General features: G+C 43.9%; 1 protein-coding gene across 2 annotated transcripts in view; it reads left to right on the forward strand.

Annotated features, from left to right (window-relative positions):
• The window catches only part of LOC143297246 (spermine oxidase-like), a 60,396-nt gene that overhangs the window by 32,712 nt on the left and 12,416 nt on the right, over window positions 1–15,268 (forward strand). Inside the window, exon 3 of one of the 2 annotated variants that reach the window (XM_076609489.1) lies at window positions 7,197–7,863. The exons of the other annotated variant lie outside the window; for it this stretch is intronic. Within the exon in view, the coding sequence (XP_076465604.1) occupies window positions 7,197–7,738 (542 nt within the window). The 3' untranslated portion in view covers window positions 7,739–7,863. Of the gene's footprint in view, window positions 1–7,196; window positions 7,864–15,268 lie in introns of those variants that run through there. 2 annotated transcript variants of the gene reach the window in all.

Genomic DNA, 15,268 nt, shown 5'->3' on the forward strand with positions numbered 1-15,268 from the left:
ACTGCAACGAAGCCAACACCACTGGCACCAATTCACCTGTAAAAGCTGAAGCTGAGACCAGCCCTTTTGCCACTACCGTGTATCCAGCTCCAGTGTCCCATAGCCCTTCCACTAACGTGCCATTTACGTTGACCATGCACTGAGGATTGTACTGTTTGTTAGTACAGGTGCCACAGAGAGTAGACCTTACTACTTGGCTTGAGGCTTTAAATCTGTTGCGGACCAATTGAATGGGTGCAGGCTCTGGACAATGACGAGCCAAATGTCTTTTCTTTTTGCAGTTGTAGCACACTTCAGGTGCACTCGATCCTGATGATCTTGGCATCCTGGAATAGACACAATCACCCCCCCCCCCCCTTCCCGCCCTCCCATTGTTCAGGTTACTGTTTTCAGGACTACCATTTCCCTGGACTATTTCTGCTTGACAATTTTTATCGCCAAGAGACTGTTCCTGTCCATTTGACCCTTGGCTATCTCGCTTAGCGTCTTTGTCCATTCTTTTAGCTTCTGCCAGAACAGTGGCTTCTCTTGCGGCATTATTAACAGTAGATGAACATGATCTCTTTACCTCAACTATGACATCAGAACTCAGCATCTGGAAGAACTGTTCCTGCATCAAAAGGTCTTTGACGTCCTCCACGTTGTTTTCGTCCTTCCCTGCTGTCATGCACCATAAGGAAAACCACTGCCTCATCTTCTCAAGTAGCTGGGTGAATGTCTCAGCCGGTTCCTTTTTAATATTTCAATTTTTTTTTTTTTTTTTGGTAGGCTTCAGCGTCCAAACTGAATGCCGAAACAGTGTGGTCTTGACCGTATGGTAGTCAGTCAGTTCCGTAGGGGATAATCTCATCATTGCCTCACTTGCCTTGCCCCGCAGAAGGGGAAATAATCAAGTGGGCAGAGATGAATCATTCCAGTGGCAGAGACCAGCAATACGCTCAAAGTGGGTGATGAATGTCTCGACATCATCATCTCCCAAAGGATCCAAGTGGATGTATTTTGTTTCATCTACTTCCAACCGTTTGCCTCAATGTTCTGACTGGGCCTGAATTTCCTTTTCTTTGAGCTGTAACTCCTTGATTTTTAATCTCTAGCTTGGCCTGCTTAAGAGCCTTCTCTTCCTCGTCTTTCTAAGACGGGCTTCTTTGATTTTTTCTTTCTCTCTAAGGCGGGCTTCTTCTATTTCTTCTTTCTCTCTAAGGCGGGCTTCTTCTCTCTCTTCTTCCTCTCTCTGCTGAACAAGTTCTTCCTGTTTGGTGACTCTCTCTTCCTCATTTCTCATAGACTCGGTTATGAACTTGGCCAGTGCCTCGCCCTGAAGTCCCATTTTTGCTCCCAGCTGACCTAGGTTTACATACATGTCCTCTCGAGTGGGAGCAGAACCCACTGGTTTAATTTTTTCAGTCTTCTCAGTAGCCATAATGTCATCTGGATTATATTGAGGGTTTGCACGGGTATGACGAGGCGTAAACTTAAGCAAGCCGACGTGTTTCTAGTTTTTACACAACTGACGGGGAAAAAAGTAAACATCCAGCTGAAGCTTCAATAATTGAGCAGTTTGTCAACCCCAGATTCAAATCAAATGAAGCCACATCTACCACCCAAAGCCCAGCCAACCAGTGGGGCTATTGCCACACATGTGACTATACAGTATACTCACACATTCCCTGGGTAACGATATTCTTCACAAGGGAATCAAATATAAACCAACCGAATATATATATCCTCATTCGTCACTACCTTGCCCTGAATTGAGTCAGCATGAATGCCCAGCCACAATCGACTACAATTAACAAACTACAATTGACTGCAAACAACCCAACACAAACTGGTGTCACTGTCCCATCTCCCCAACATGAATGCAAATGCAAAATCTGTCATATCATGTATCCACCTCACTGAGGCGTGATATGTAACTAACCAATCAAGAATCAACATCAACCACCAAAGAGCAACTCCAAATCGAAATTGAATTCATTACCACAAAGTGAAGAAATGCATGAAGTAATTGACACACACACCCAAGAGCACGTATGTGCATACACAGATCATATCATATGATATATACATGTAAACATGGCACCAGACACAATACATACACAACACTCAACAACACAAGTTGACAAGCCCTGCCCGGAAGTATATAGCTAGGGGATGATACTATGTACAGCCACCCGGAACTATCGTACACGCCTGCCAACCACCCACTGCTGTAACACTAATGATCAAGACAAGGACACCCCTCCCTCCTGCCCCCCAAACCTAAATCCTAACCCAGCTAAACAAATCCCCAGCATCTCCACCATTTATCATGGTTGCTAAGCCAAAACTTATTTCTTCTTCCCCAACCCTTCCTAACTAATGACACCCCCACACTATGACACTAACAAAAACAAGATAATACAGAGCCACAGATAAAGGAAAACAATATTTTTATTTTCAAACAACCAATTATAATGAAAGCAAAGAAAATATATATATATATATATATATAAACAATTGATCCGCACACACACACGCATGCCCTCACACACACACACACACACAAATCATGAAATAAAGTCAGCCATGGCGTTGACACCAACGATGGTAGAATCGTTGACGATGTCAGTTTAGACTGAAGTGAAGACGATGACGACGGCAACAGGGACGCAGGCTAGGATGACAGCAGCAAAAGATGGTGAAACACGGTTTTAAAGCACGCCCAGACAATGTGCACACAACACAACACACACGCTCTGTGTTCACAAGGAGGGTGCACAAGTAGGTGACGTCTTGTTCCTCGCCTCAGCTAAACAAACCACAAGTGACGACAGCAACGGCCACAGCAGCTACCTCATGGAGAGAGGCAGGAGACACTTCAAAACAAAAGAAAAAAGAAAACCTGGACTTGACCCGCTGATCAAACCAGCACACAGAACCAGCGTCAACACAAGCTTGCCAATGTTATGGACAGTAGGTTGACCAGATAGCTAGGCACTCAGCTACCCGAAATCTGTCATTAAGGACAGTTGGTCCATGGGAATAACTATTCGGGAAAGAAGGAAAAAAATAAAATAAAAAGATTAAAAAAAACTACTGGACTCACTAGTTGATGACCCTGACCCTTCAGCTAAACAAAAAGAAAAATGAGAATGAAGACTAACAGCAACACATGAACACGACATTGAACAAAAAAAACTACAACAAAAAAACATTGCCACTCCCATACGACAAACTCCATGGATGACATCAATATTCATGCAATTACCAGTGATTTGACGTCAGTGATTCTTTGTGCACTGAAATCTACTTTTTGGCACCACATCACCACACGAAAGACAAAAGTCGCGACAAAAATCATATGAAGCAGTCGGTCGGTTTGATGAAGAATGCTCAATAAAACAAAAGCTTTACCTTCCAAGTGAAGCAGCTTGTAAACATAAGGATACTCCACAAACACGACATCGACTACCCTGAACACAGTTACTTCCCTGCATCAGAAATACAGCAGCAAGCACATGAGATGGCCTTTTTTGAAAAAAAGAAAGTATATCTACATATACATATATATATATACAGATACATATTCATACATATATATATATATATATATATATTTCACTCTCTGTCACAGCCAGTCTTATGGTATACTCATGTTATAACTTAAGCCAGACATGATGTCACAATGGGGCGTAATTCAGCCCTAGATTCTCTGTTCATGGACAGGGTCTCAGTGGTGGCACTGCTCTCTCTCTCTCCATCCCTCCCATGTGGAGTCCCCTCCCCCACCTCCCTCAGTAGGGGCGGACACCTATGGCCTTTGGGAGGGCCACACTCTCGTGCTCTCCCCAGGTCGAGTCACCCCAGTATCCCTAAGGGAGGGGATGTGGGGCGTGTGGCACCCACCAGCTTGTCAGGTGAAGCTGCTGTCCATTGAGTCTCCCATGCTGGGGGAGGCACGCACGTGTGAGGCGGTCTCGGGAAACCCAGGTCGGGACAGGTTACTGGACTTCCTGCGGACCTGGACAAGTTTTTTCTTTATTTTTTTCATTCCATGTTCATGTCCAAGTGAGCCCTGGGGATGGGCTCACAGGATGGTTGCCACTCACGGGTAGATCCCCCCGTTCTACCCATACAGGGGTGCGCCACCAGCACACTCTGGGCTGCTGGGAGGGCCCGGGATGACCCCAGGTCCTATCCTCCCCGGATTCAGCCCAGCACCCATTACCCTACACATTTGGTGCTCTACTGCGGATGCCTACCGATACCGCATCACCTGGAGTGGCCCAGTTGGTGTCAGGGTAACCTTTCTGGTCACCAACGCATCCCACTTGGGACAGAGCACCTCTGGGTCAGCCTACCCAGGTGGGGAAAGCTTGCACTTTCCCCTAACTCAGTCTTAGGTAGTCAGGAGAACAGTAGGCCTTACTGCCTCCCAGCATGCATGTATCCCCACCTCTTTTCATGAGGTGCTATGTGAGGACCTTGGTTCCTTCACTTTTAAGCTTGGCTGAAGATGTTCTCCCGACACCCTCTGGCTGGCGGCCATGGGTTGATTCCCCAAAGGGGGTTCGCCCTGTGGCCACACCGGGCACAGCAGAGTGCTAGGCCCTCTCCCTACCCTGATTTCAGCCCAGCACTGTGGAGGGACTGAGTATTTCTCAGTCATGACAACATCCAGCTCATCATCACCTTCATTTTGTGTACTTGCACCACTACCTCATCAAATCTAGGAAGCCAAGATATTCTGCTGCCCCATGGGAGATGACAGGGCATTTTCACTCCTGGTATGTTCTGGGCTCAGTTGCGGACCTGCCTCCCTGGTCACTCAGCCCAGCACGTTTTGCCCCAAGTATTTTTCTCCACCAGGACTTGATCGCAGCTCATCGTGGAAGTACCGAGCACTTGTGGGTCGGGACTACCTCTACAACTGCCAGCACCTCCCTTGTGGTCATCTGTACCACCATGGGAGGGCATACTGCAGGCAGGACCCTTGGTTGTGCATCAGGCCACAGCGCACATGTGCGTTGGGTGGCTCCGGCTTGTCCACGTCTGGTCGGCCCACGGCCCCAACACCTAATTTGGATGGGACCTCACTCCTACGGGGCCACTGTCTCCCCCACTGGAGGTCCCAGTTCCAGGAACCCTTGAGGAGGGTCTCACGGGGTCAGTCACCCTCCACGGGTGATTTCTCCTTTTCAAACCTGATGCAGATGCACCTAAGGTGCATGCTTGGCTGCTACATGGCCTGGGTAGAACCCCTCATCCTCTCCCTCCTGAACTCTGCCATGCACCTCTTACCGGGTGCTGCGCACCAAAGGGTTTGGTTGTGAACACCCACCCTTTGGTCAGGGCAGTCTCCATGGTCACCTGCACCCCTCTCAGGGACTCTTTCCCTTGGGGTCCCCTTACATGGGGTCGAGGGTCTCTAGCGCCTCCCTCTAGGGACTGACCGCTTATGGGTCACCCAGACAAGGTCAGTGAAGCTTGTGGCTTCTTATTACCACTCGCTCCTGTATTGGGGAGATTGATGGGTGTTCATGCCCTCTGGGCATGCATGGGTCCCTTCCTAACCATCTGAGGAGGCGCACAGTGTCGAGATTAGCACAACCCTTGTGGGCGTTGCTGGACCTGCGGCCCATGGGCTCTAGCCCTGCAGCAGGCATGAATGGGATAATCAGCAGGTAACTTTGATTGGCACACTCTTCTTCCCAAGGGACTGCAAACCCAAATCTGGAGACCCCCTTGGGTATATCCAGGTGTGAGGCGACCCTGCCCAATATGGTCTGGGAGATCCATTTTTAAACAATGTTCTGAAGAGTGGGAGAATATTGACGATTTTTCCTGCCCTCTCCTGGGTGACAGGTCAAGTCCAGGCTGAACCCAGTTCCTTCCTGGCGGCACTGGGGCTGACCCTGCCCACTTGGGTCACTCTGCCATCAGCCTTCTGTATCTGCCCTTCACACCACACTGTCACCATTAACACTTTGGCCGCCGTTGTCACCTTTCAGCACCCACTAGGGAGACCGCCAATGTCGCCAAAAGGTGACCAGATCAGGGTAGGTCATTCACAAACCTACCATTCTTATTTTGTGGAGGTTTGAAAGGCCATATTTTGTGCATGTGACTAGGGGAATCCCCTTCTATCGATTGACGCCATCTTTTCAGTACTTATGCAAATTTTTGAGTGAATTTATTATAGTTTTATCCGCAACTTCAATCTTTTCATTTTCCAAAATGGCTGTATCAACAAGCAGATAATGCCACTTCACAGCTGAGCAAGTTATTGAGCAACTGAGACTGCAGCCAGGCCAGCAAATGAAGATTCGGGCAAAGAATTGTTGTGTGATAATGAAGAAGTTTCATTGTCTGAGGGGAAGAGTGATAGTGGTGGTGACTGGGCACCAAGCCAAGTACCAAGTCGCGAGCATACGGGGCATGGCCAGATGAGTGGAGCATGTGTTCCTGCCATGGCCACCACATCGGCAGCTGAAAGTGACCGTGATAATGAAGGGGAAGAGTGTGTTGCTCAAGCCGCAGCATCTGTGTCATGTCGGAGACCAACAACACAGCATGGCCGTGGGTCAAGCTCGACTACATGCCAACAACCAGGATGGAGGGGGCATGGTAGAACAGCTGTGCCAAACCTTGATTTGTTTCAGTGGGTGTGTTTTACCACATGGATGATCCATACTGTCCAGCAGAATGGCTTCTAAGTTTTACAAAGAAAACGGGTAAGAGCTCTGTGTGTGTGTGTGTGTGTGTGGTGTGTGTGTGTGTGTGTGTCCTCGCACATGTATGTCACTGAGAGTGTGTGTGGCTAAGATGAGGTTGCACTTATTTTTTATATGGACAGAGGTGCACTGTTCATTCACTTGTAGCCCATATAAAATTATGTGTGCATTGTATCAGACAAGTGGAAGACATTGAAGAGCAAGAGCAGTATGTTTATTTACCACACAGATATTTCATGTCAGGGTTTTTTCTTGTGAAGATTATGGAGATACACTGTGTAAAACAATGCCTGTGTAAAAATCTATGTTTTTGCTATTTGTGCACTTGTTTATGAGTATGATATCTTATATTTGCAGTATTTATCATTGGTTGATAATGAATCAGCTGTTATATCATTATTACTGATTGTATTTTCCTCTTTTTTTTTTCTTTTTTTTTCTTTTTTTTCTTTTTTTTTTTTTTTTGCTCATGTGTTTCAGGTCTCCTTGTCAACACTGACTACTTCCATCCAGTGGACTTCTTTATGCTTTTCTTCCCAGAATCAGCATTCCAACTCATGGCTGACCAGTCTAATCCATATGCAGAGGAGCTGCTGTCAGGCATCACTGAACTCAGTCAACATTCAAGGCTAAATGTTGCCAAAGATGTCACTGTCCCTGAGATGAAGGCAGACACAGCACTTCAGATCGCGATGGGGCTGTGTTGTAAGCCTGAAAACAAGGACTACTGGCAGACATACTGGTTGCTCATCCTGCCATTTGGAACCATAATATGCAAGAAGCCAATGTGTCCCACTTTTGCTTTGAACTGTATCATAGTGTGGAGGACTACAGGAAAGCAGCAGCAGCCAAAATTCATGGTCTCCAACAGTGAACAGTTCAGACCTGTGTACATATTTGTATACATATATATTTTACCTCCATTCATTTATTTTCTGACTTTAGTAGTATTTCAGTTTCATCATTTCATCAAAGTTGTAAAGTGTATATATAGTTCCACCACAGTAAGATATTTCAGATGAAACCTTTCTAGTGAAGTGACAGAAATCATCATTTTTCTGCAAAAACGCAAGTTCATTTTGTGTGTTTCCCATGGATTATATTCTGGATTACACCATTACATGGGAAATACAGTTGTACTGAAGACTTCAGTTGGTGAGTTTGCTTTGTTTTTAACTGAATTGCAGTGATGTTTGTGTTGTACCTGTCTTTGTTTATGTCTGTAATGTGTCGAAGTGCAAAATTTCTATTGAAAAAAACAACAACATAATAATTAACACAAAAATAAAAATATTTCACTTGTACCACATCATTTATTGCTCCAAAACACAAAAATTCCATCATTCCTCTTACTTAAAAAAACCCCAGGAAGTCATTTGGTTCAAAAACAAAAAAGTTATAGTAATTTGAAATCAGTAGTTGTAATTTCTTGCTCTTTCTTGAAAATCAGCTGGTGCCAGGGAGTGTCGCACTCTGAACTCGCTGGCAGTGAAAGGGTTAACCCTTCTGTGGCAACACAGCACCACCCCCAGGACCATTTATTGCCGTAAGTTCCCATAGATGGCACTGGGGTGGCTAATTAAATCCGCCCACAGTGACAGGGGTAATTTTTCTCTACCCCTGCCCACTAGGGAGTCCTTGTCTGTCTGTCCCTGGGGTCTGTCCCCCTGGGGAAGTATCTCATTAGACAGAGAAGACAGACAAATGAAAAGGATTCTTCCATGGGTGTGGTTTGGTCCTTGTTCACCCCCGTTCACACAGCCTCTATAGTGTGATGTCCTCTTGGGTGGGACAGGGACACAAAGCCTTTCCTTGACAACCTCGGCCATCCTTTTGTTCATGATGGCTGACTGAGGGGGACACATAGGCTGGTCGGTGCCTGCTACATGTTTCCTCAGTGTTATGCCTTGGCTGCTTTCCCTCACAGGGCCAGTCATGTGGGTGATGAGCGTGGACTCCTGCAAGGTTCAGAATTGTCTTCTCCTGAACCTCATTAACTCTTCAGCCATCCACGGCTGACTACTTTGGGTGACAGAGTGGCTGCGTGCCTGACGGTTAAGGCAGACACTACTACCAGTCAGCACATCCACTCTGTGCATGCCAGAAGGGGCGCTGTCATCTATCTCTCTAACAACCCAGGAGAAGAAAAGGCTGCCTCATTGTCAGTTCCCACCCAGCAGCACTCCCTCTTGGGTCTTTGTCCCCTGCACAGATAGGGGCCTATTTACACCCCTGATGACTCGGACACATTTCATTTTCAGACCTTCCAGTCGCTTAGCCCCGGCAAGTAGGGTTTCTCTCCCATGTACAACAGTTGCATGAAGTGGGACTTTGTTGTTTTGGGGCTGCAATTGGGGTGCATGCTGTTTCGGGCAGATGTTTCCCCCTCCTCTGTGACCCACTCCTCTTTCTTCTGTACCCAAGTCAGAGGAGCATGACAGCATTTTGATGACTGGGATATCTCATGGCTTCTTGAAGGCATGACATCAGACCCCAAACTGGGGCCCCGGGGTTTTAGAGACACCTGCTGGTGATTCCAAAGGTCCCGAGAGGGTGGTGACAAATCCTGGATTTGTCCCCCTCAACAGGGCCACATTCTTATGGACTCATTTGAGAGACCATTCAACAGTGCATTGTGCCACTGCTTTAAACCTGCAGGTTGTGCGTGTCCAGATCCTCATTCATCCGGCATCCTACTGGTACCTGAGGTTCATGTGGAGGGACAGGGTAACCCAGTTCTCTGCCCTCCCCTGTGGTCGTTTCATTGCTCCCCGTCCTCTGCCGAAGGTGGGGCTGGCAAGGGTTTCCAGGTTCAGTTCAGAGTTCAGTTCCTTTAGGTAGGTACCTACTCACCTGACTCCACTTCGCAGTCACAGGCCCTGTGTACAATTCACACATCCAGATTTCTGGAGCGGTGCACACAACAGGGATTGTCGCAACAAAAGGGAAATTGCTCTCTCTCCCAAAGCCAGTCCTCTGACTTCTTAGGAACGAAATTTACCATACGGTCCATAATGGTTGGACACAGAGGTTTCAATGTTCAGGTCACGCTGCACAGAGACCAGGCTGGTCTCAGAGGGCTTAGCCCAGGATCATGCACATCTCGGAGATTGGCTCCTGGAAATACATAATAATAATAATAATGGATACTTATACAGCACACTATCCAGAAATCTGCTCTAGGTGCTTTACAAAAACGCTTTTGATAACATAAAACCTTATATCTATGTTACATATACACACCAAAATGTGACCACACACACACACGCACGCACGCACACACGCACGCACGCACACTGCATACATACATTTTAACATACATGTGTATCTAACAGCTACCCTAACACATACACACACATAGGCAGGCACAAACTTACATAAACACGCACACACAATACACATTCATATACATGCATGTAGTTATGTACACATACATATGTATACACACATAGTCAAGCACACCTAACGAAAAGGAAGTGGACCTGCTACAATTGAACTTATTGCTGAGGGAAAAGGTGAGTTTTGAGACGAGATTTAAAAGATGCGAGGGAATCAGAATGACGGAGGTTATCAGGGAGCTTGTTCCACGTCTTTGGCGATTGAAAAGAAAACGATCTGTGTCCATAGGTCTTACTTCTGACGTGAGGTATCCTGAGAAGTCGAGTATCAGAGGAAGAACGGAGCTGGCGAGACGGGGTATAGATATGGATGAGTTCAGAAAGATACTTGGGGCCAGATCCGTTGACTGCAGAAAAGGTCAGAGTGGATAGCTTATAGTCTATTCAATCAGAAACAGGCAACCAGTGGAGAGACTGAAGGAGGTCAAATTTAGAAGCTCTGCAAATGAGTCTGGTAGTGTTATTCTGAATTCGTTGGAGTCTGTCTAATAGATATTTGGGAAGGTTGACCAAAAGAGAGTTGCAGTAATCCAATCTTGAGAGAACCAGAGCGCATACAAGTGTCTTGGTTGCATTGGTTGAGAGATAGTGGTGGATAGAACTGATTCTGTGCAGTTCCAAATAGGCACCTTTTCAGATATTCGAAATGTGCTGTTGGAAGGAAAGAGACTGGTCAGGGATTACACCAAGACTGCGAACAGGAGAAAGTGAAATAGGTGTGCTGTTGATCAGGACAGAGTAAGGAAAGGAAGGAATGTGACGAAACTTCTTTGGACAGGCTATCATGAATTCAGTCCTATCATCATTTAGTTGCAGCTGATTGAGAGTCATCCAGTCCTTTAGGCCAGCAATGCACTCCTGTGTTTGAGTCACCAGTGCATCAAATTCAGCTATGGAAGCCGACTGATAAAGTTGTGTGTCATCAGCAAAGCTCTCATGCGACATCGCATGATGACTGATGACATCCGACACAGGAGCCGCATACAGCACGAAAAGAACAGGACCTAGGACGGACCCTTGTGGGACACCATATTTCAAGGCAGATACTCTAGAGTATGTACCATTTACACACACTTTCTGTGTACGATCTGACGGGTAAGACGTGATCCATGCTAGTGCAGTGTCACGAATACCAAAGGAAGTTTTAAGTCTGTTCAAGAGGATAGAGTGGTCGATAGTGTCAAAAGCTGCTGACAAATCAAAGAGAGCGAGAACAGATATCTGATCCTCATCAAATCCCGAAAGCAAATCATTCACTATTCTAAGAAGGGCTGTTTCGCAACTATGACCACGTCTATAAGCTGACTGGTGGGAATTAAGTAAACCATTCTGCTCCAGATGAGCTAAGAGCTGAGACAATCAGCAATAGCTTATCTACCCCCCACCCCCAACCCCCCCTCCCCTCCCATTTCTGGCTCAGGGGTTTCCAGTGACCCCATACTTCAAGTGGCACTCTTCACGATGCACTCTCCTTGCAGCCATGATTGGGTCGTCACGGGAGCCAAGTGAAACTTCACTCTTCTGGAACTTGCAGCAGTTCGCTGGGCTTGTTTCCACTCCACATGGGAGGAAGCCATCCAGAACATTCGTGCGTTCACAGACAACACTACTGTTGTGTATGTAAACACAAAAAAAGGGGGAGGTGGGGGGGCCGGGGGGGGGGGGGGGGGGGGGGGGGGAGGGGGAAGCTGGGTCGGAACGCCTACACATCGGAACCTTAGGCATCTTCAGTTCCGTTAATGCAGAATTCTGATAGCTGTGGAGGCTTGCACTGTTGCCACTTCAGCCACCTTTCAGCATTCTGTGCCTCTTCGCCAGGATTTGCAGGTGGCCTTCTGCCGTTCAGAGATTTCCTTCATCAATTTCCTCCTCAGGGAAATCTGTATGCTCGTAGCCAGCAGAGTGCTTGGCTACAAATATATATATAATATATGTGTGTGTGTGTGTGTGTGTGTGTGTGTGTGTGTGTGTGTGTATTTCATATACATCATATATATAGAGAGAGAGATAGATAGATGTGTGTTTTTGTGTGTCTCTGTGTGTTGTCAAAAAAGGTACTTCCTCTTTTGCTTGTATAATGTATTTCATTTATTCCTTATCTGAAAGAGTTCACAATTTCATTCTGAACTGAACTAGACTCCAAACTGAATGTGGAATTGTTTGGTTTTGTGTGTGTGCGTGTGTGTGTGTGTGTGTTTTGTTGTTGTTGTTGTTTTTATTGTTTGTGTTTTTTTTGTACAATTTCTTCCTCAAATAATATATGAAACAGCCTTATAACGTTTGTTTGTTTTTTTCCTTTGCTTTTTTCTTTATCATTTATTTTACGTTGATTTTGCTTGGCAGTTTGTTTGTTTACTTTTTCATTCCTCTTTTGTTCTTGGTATTGTTTTTAGTTTTAGTTTTTCTTTTCCTTTTTTGACTCACTTTGTTTATACAAGTGAGTCTATGTTATAACCCAGTTTCGGTTGTGTGTGTGTGTGTGTGTGGTAAACTTTAATATTGTCTTTTTTTCTGGAAATACTCTATGATTTAACACCAAATTTAGCACAAAAGTTGGGAAATTTTTCTTCTTTTGGCTCATACTGTTTTTTATGACAATGTACGTACCTTTAGGGTGGGCACAAAAAATAGAAAAAGCCAAATTATTTGCACAATGAATTTACTGTTACATTTTTTATTTCTAATTCTTCTCTTAATAAAACTTGACACTTTGATTTGATACACTGAAACATTGATCAACAGAAGTCACTTTTACCATTTTTCTTCAAATAGGAACTTCTTTCGTTTAGTCTGAAAGTTACATTGATGAATAAATCTCTTTGGGGCAGCTAATTGGATGGGAGATTAATCATTTTTGAAGCATGGCATTAAATTGTTTTTAAACTGATCTTTCTCATCTAAAACATTACATTTTGAAAAAGTTATTCAGTACATAGAAAGGCTTTTGTGTTTTACACTCAGTGTGAAGACCTTTCACAATGTACATTCTCTCAAGTAGTAATTTTTCAGGAAGTAGCAGATTGTACACAGTGTGAGATAATTTAGAATTAGGTCCTGGAAAAAAACGTCGTACTATGTATGTCATAGATTAGTGACGTTTAACGAGGCCTCTTGACGGGGTCACTGCTGCTGCTGCTCTCTCTCTCTCTCTTTCATAATTCCTTTGTTTGATGAAACTACATATCACAAGTGAGTCTTGAAGGCCTTGCCTCTCTTGTTTTTCTCCTTTAAACAACCATATGATGTAATGTTCCTTCTAATTATATTGAAGTAAAAACAAAGAAAAAAGAGCAAATCTGTCTGCCTAAAAAACTGTTTAACAAAAAAGCAGTTAATGGAGAAATGAGGACACACATCGTACATTTATAAGTTATGCCACTTTAATCCTTTTGATATTAAAAGGAGAAAAAAAAAAGAACAAATCCTTTGAACATCAAAGTGCCTAAGTGGTGAAAGGTTATTGTCCTTTCTGAGGAAAGACCAGAAAAGAAAATATGAATGATGACAATGAATAAATGAATAATGATATGGTTATTTATGTTTCTTTTACTGTAAAAACAAAAAAGAAAGTATACTCATATTGATTATGTAAAATATTGTTTTTGTATTAAGATATTACAAATGATATTTCAGAGGAGAAATTGTTTGTCAAGAAAAAATGAAATGAATCAGTAGATAGTGTAATTATCAGTGCTTCCTAAAGCACTAAGACTAAGACTAGTAAGAGAGAAACTGTTATAGTTTACATAGACACTTAAGTAACGGGTGTGGTAGTCAAATGGTTAGAGCGCTGGATTCTAACCATTTCTTTTCTATAGTTTGATCATCGGTTTCGACGCACCTGGTGGATACAGGATGGAGATTTTTCCGGTCTCCAAGGTCAACGTGTGCAAACCTCATAGTGCCTGAAGCCCCTCAGGCTTCTGTGTATATATAATTTACATGTACATGCAGTATATCATATATATATATATATATATATATATATATACAGTGTTCAGTGGGTTATGGAAACAAGATCATACACAGCATGACCACCCCTGAAAACAGGGGACAGGTATGGCTGCCTATGTGGTGGGGTATTTATAGAGGGTAGGCACTATGTCACATTGTCAGTATCCAAATCATCATCATCATAACACAACAGCAGGGTTCTTCACAGGATTCCTTCCAGCACTACTGTATTAATAATAATAATAATAATGGTACTTATATAGCGCTAAATCTTGTGCATAAACAAATCAAAGCGCTTTACTATGCATTCTATAATTCCCCAGCAAAGAATATATCTCTCACATGTCAGTTCTTAATCACACACAAAAAATTGCACAAGCACTCAGACTCAGAGACAAGAGAGTGATGATTGTTGATTTAAGGGAGAATTAAAAGGAACGAAAAAGCCTTGAAATTAAGCAATGAAGATTGTCATGTCATTTTTGATTGAACATGAAATCATACATCAGTCAGTGAATAATAAATTTTATCTGACTGGTAAAGCATCCACTTATCTGCACTTTTTTTTTCCTTTTTTTTTTTTTGAGAATTGTTATTATTGATATTATGGTTTAAAATAAGTCATAAATGACAAAGTGACCAGAGTAATAGTAGTGGATTGTTGAGGTCAGTTAAATTCTCAAATGATTTTATGAAATTATTTGTCAGATTAATATAAGTCATTTGCTGTACTTAAAACATGATTATAAAAGATTATAAATATATTTTGTAAATCTGATCATACAGACATACACATAACATGTACATATAATGTATGGTGTGATTTTAATTTTTTTGTTTTAAAGAAGATATTATACTGTTTTGACAATTGGGAGTTGTTGAGGTTTTTTTTCAAACAAGTTAGTAGTTTTACATTAGAATTTAGGAACGTATGTGTGTGGGGAGGGAGGGGGTGGCGGGGTATGGGTGTGCGCATGCATGTGTGTGTGTGTGTGTGTGCTGTGGAAGCTGCGATATGTAGGAATGTGTATGGAGGGGGTAATGGAGATGGGGAATTGTGTGTATGTGTCAGGGTTCGTGTGCTTTTATGTGTACATTTGTTTGTGCTTTCATATAGATCTGTGAGACAGCATACTGTTGCATATGTGTTTTGCATATGTGCGTGTGTGTGTGTGTGTGTGTGTGTGTGTGTGTGTGTGT

Source organism: Babylonia areolata, chromosome 2, assembly GCF_041734735.1.
Source record: "Babylonia areolata isolate BAREFJ2019XMU chromosome 2, ASM4173473v1, whole genome shotgun sequence".
Classification (NCBI taxonomy): Eukaryota; Metazoa; Mollusca; class Gastropoda; order Neogastropoda; family Buccinidae; genus Babylonia; species Babylonia areolata.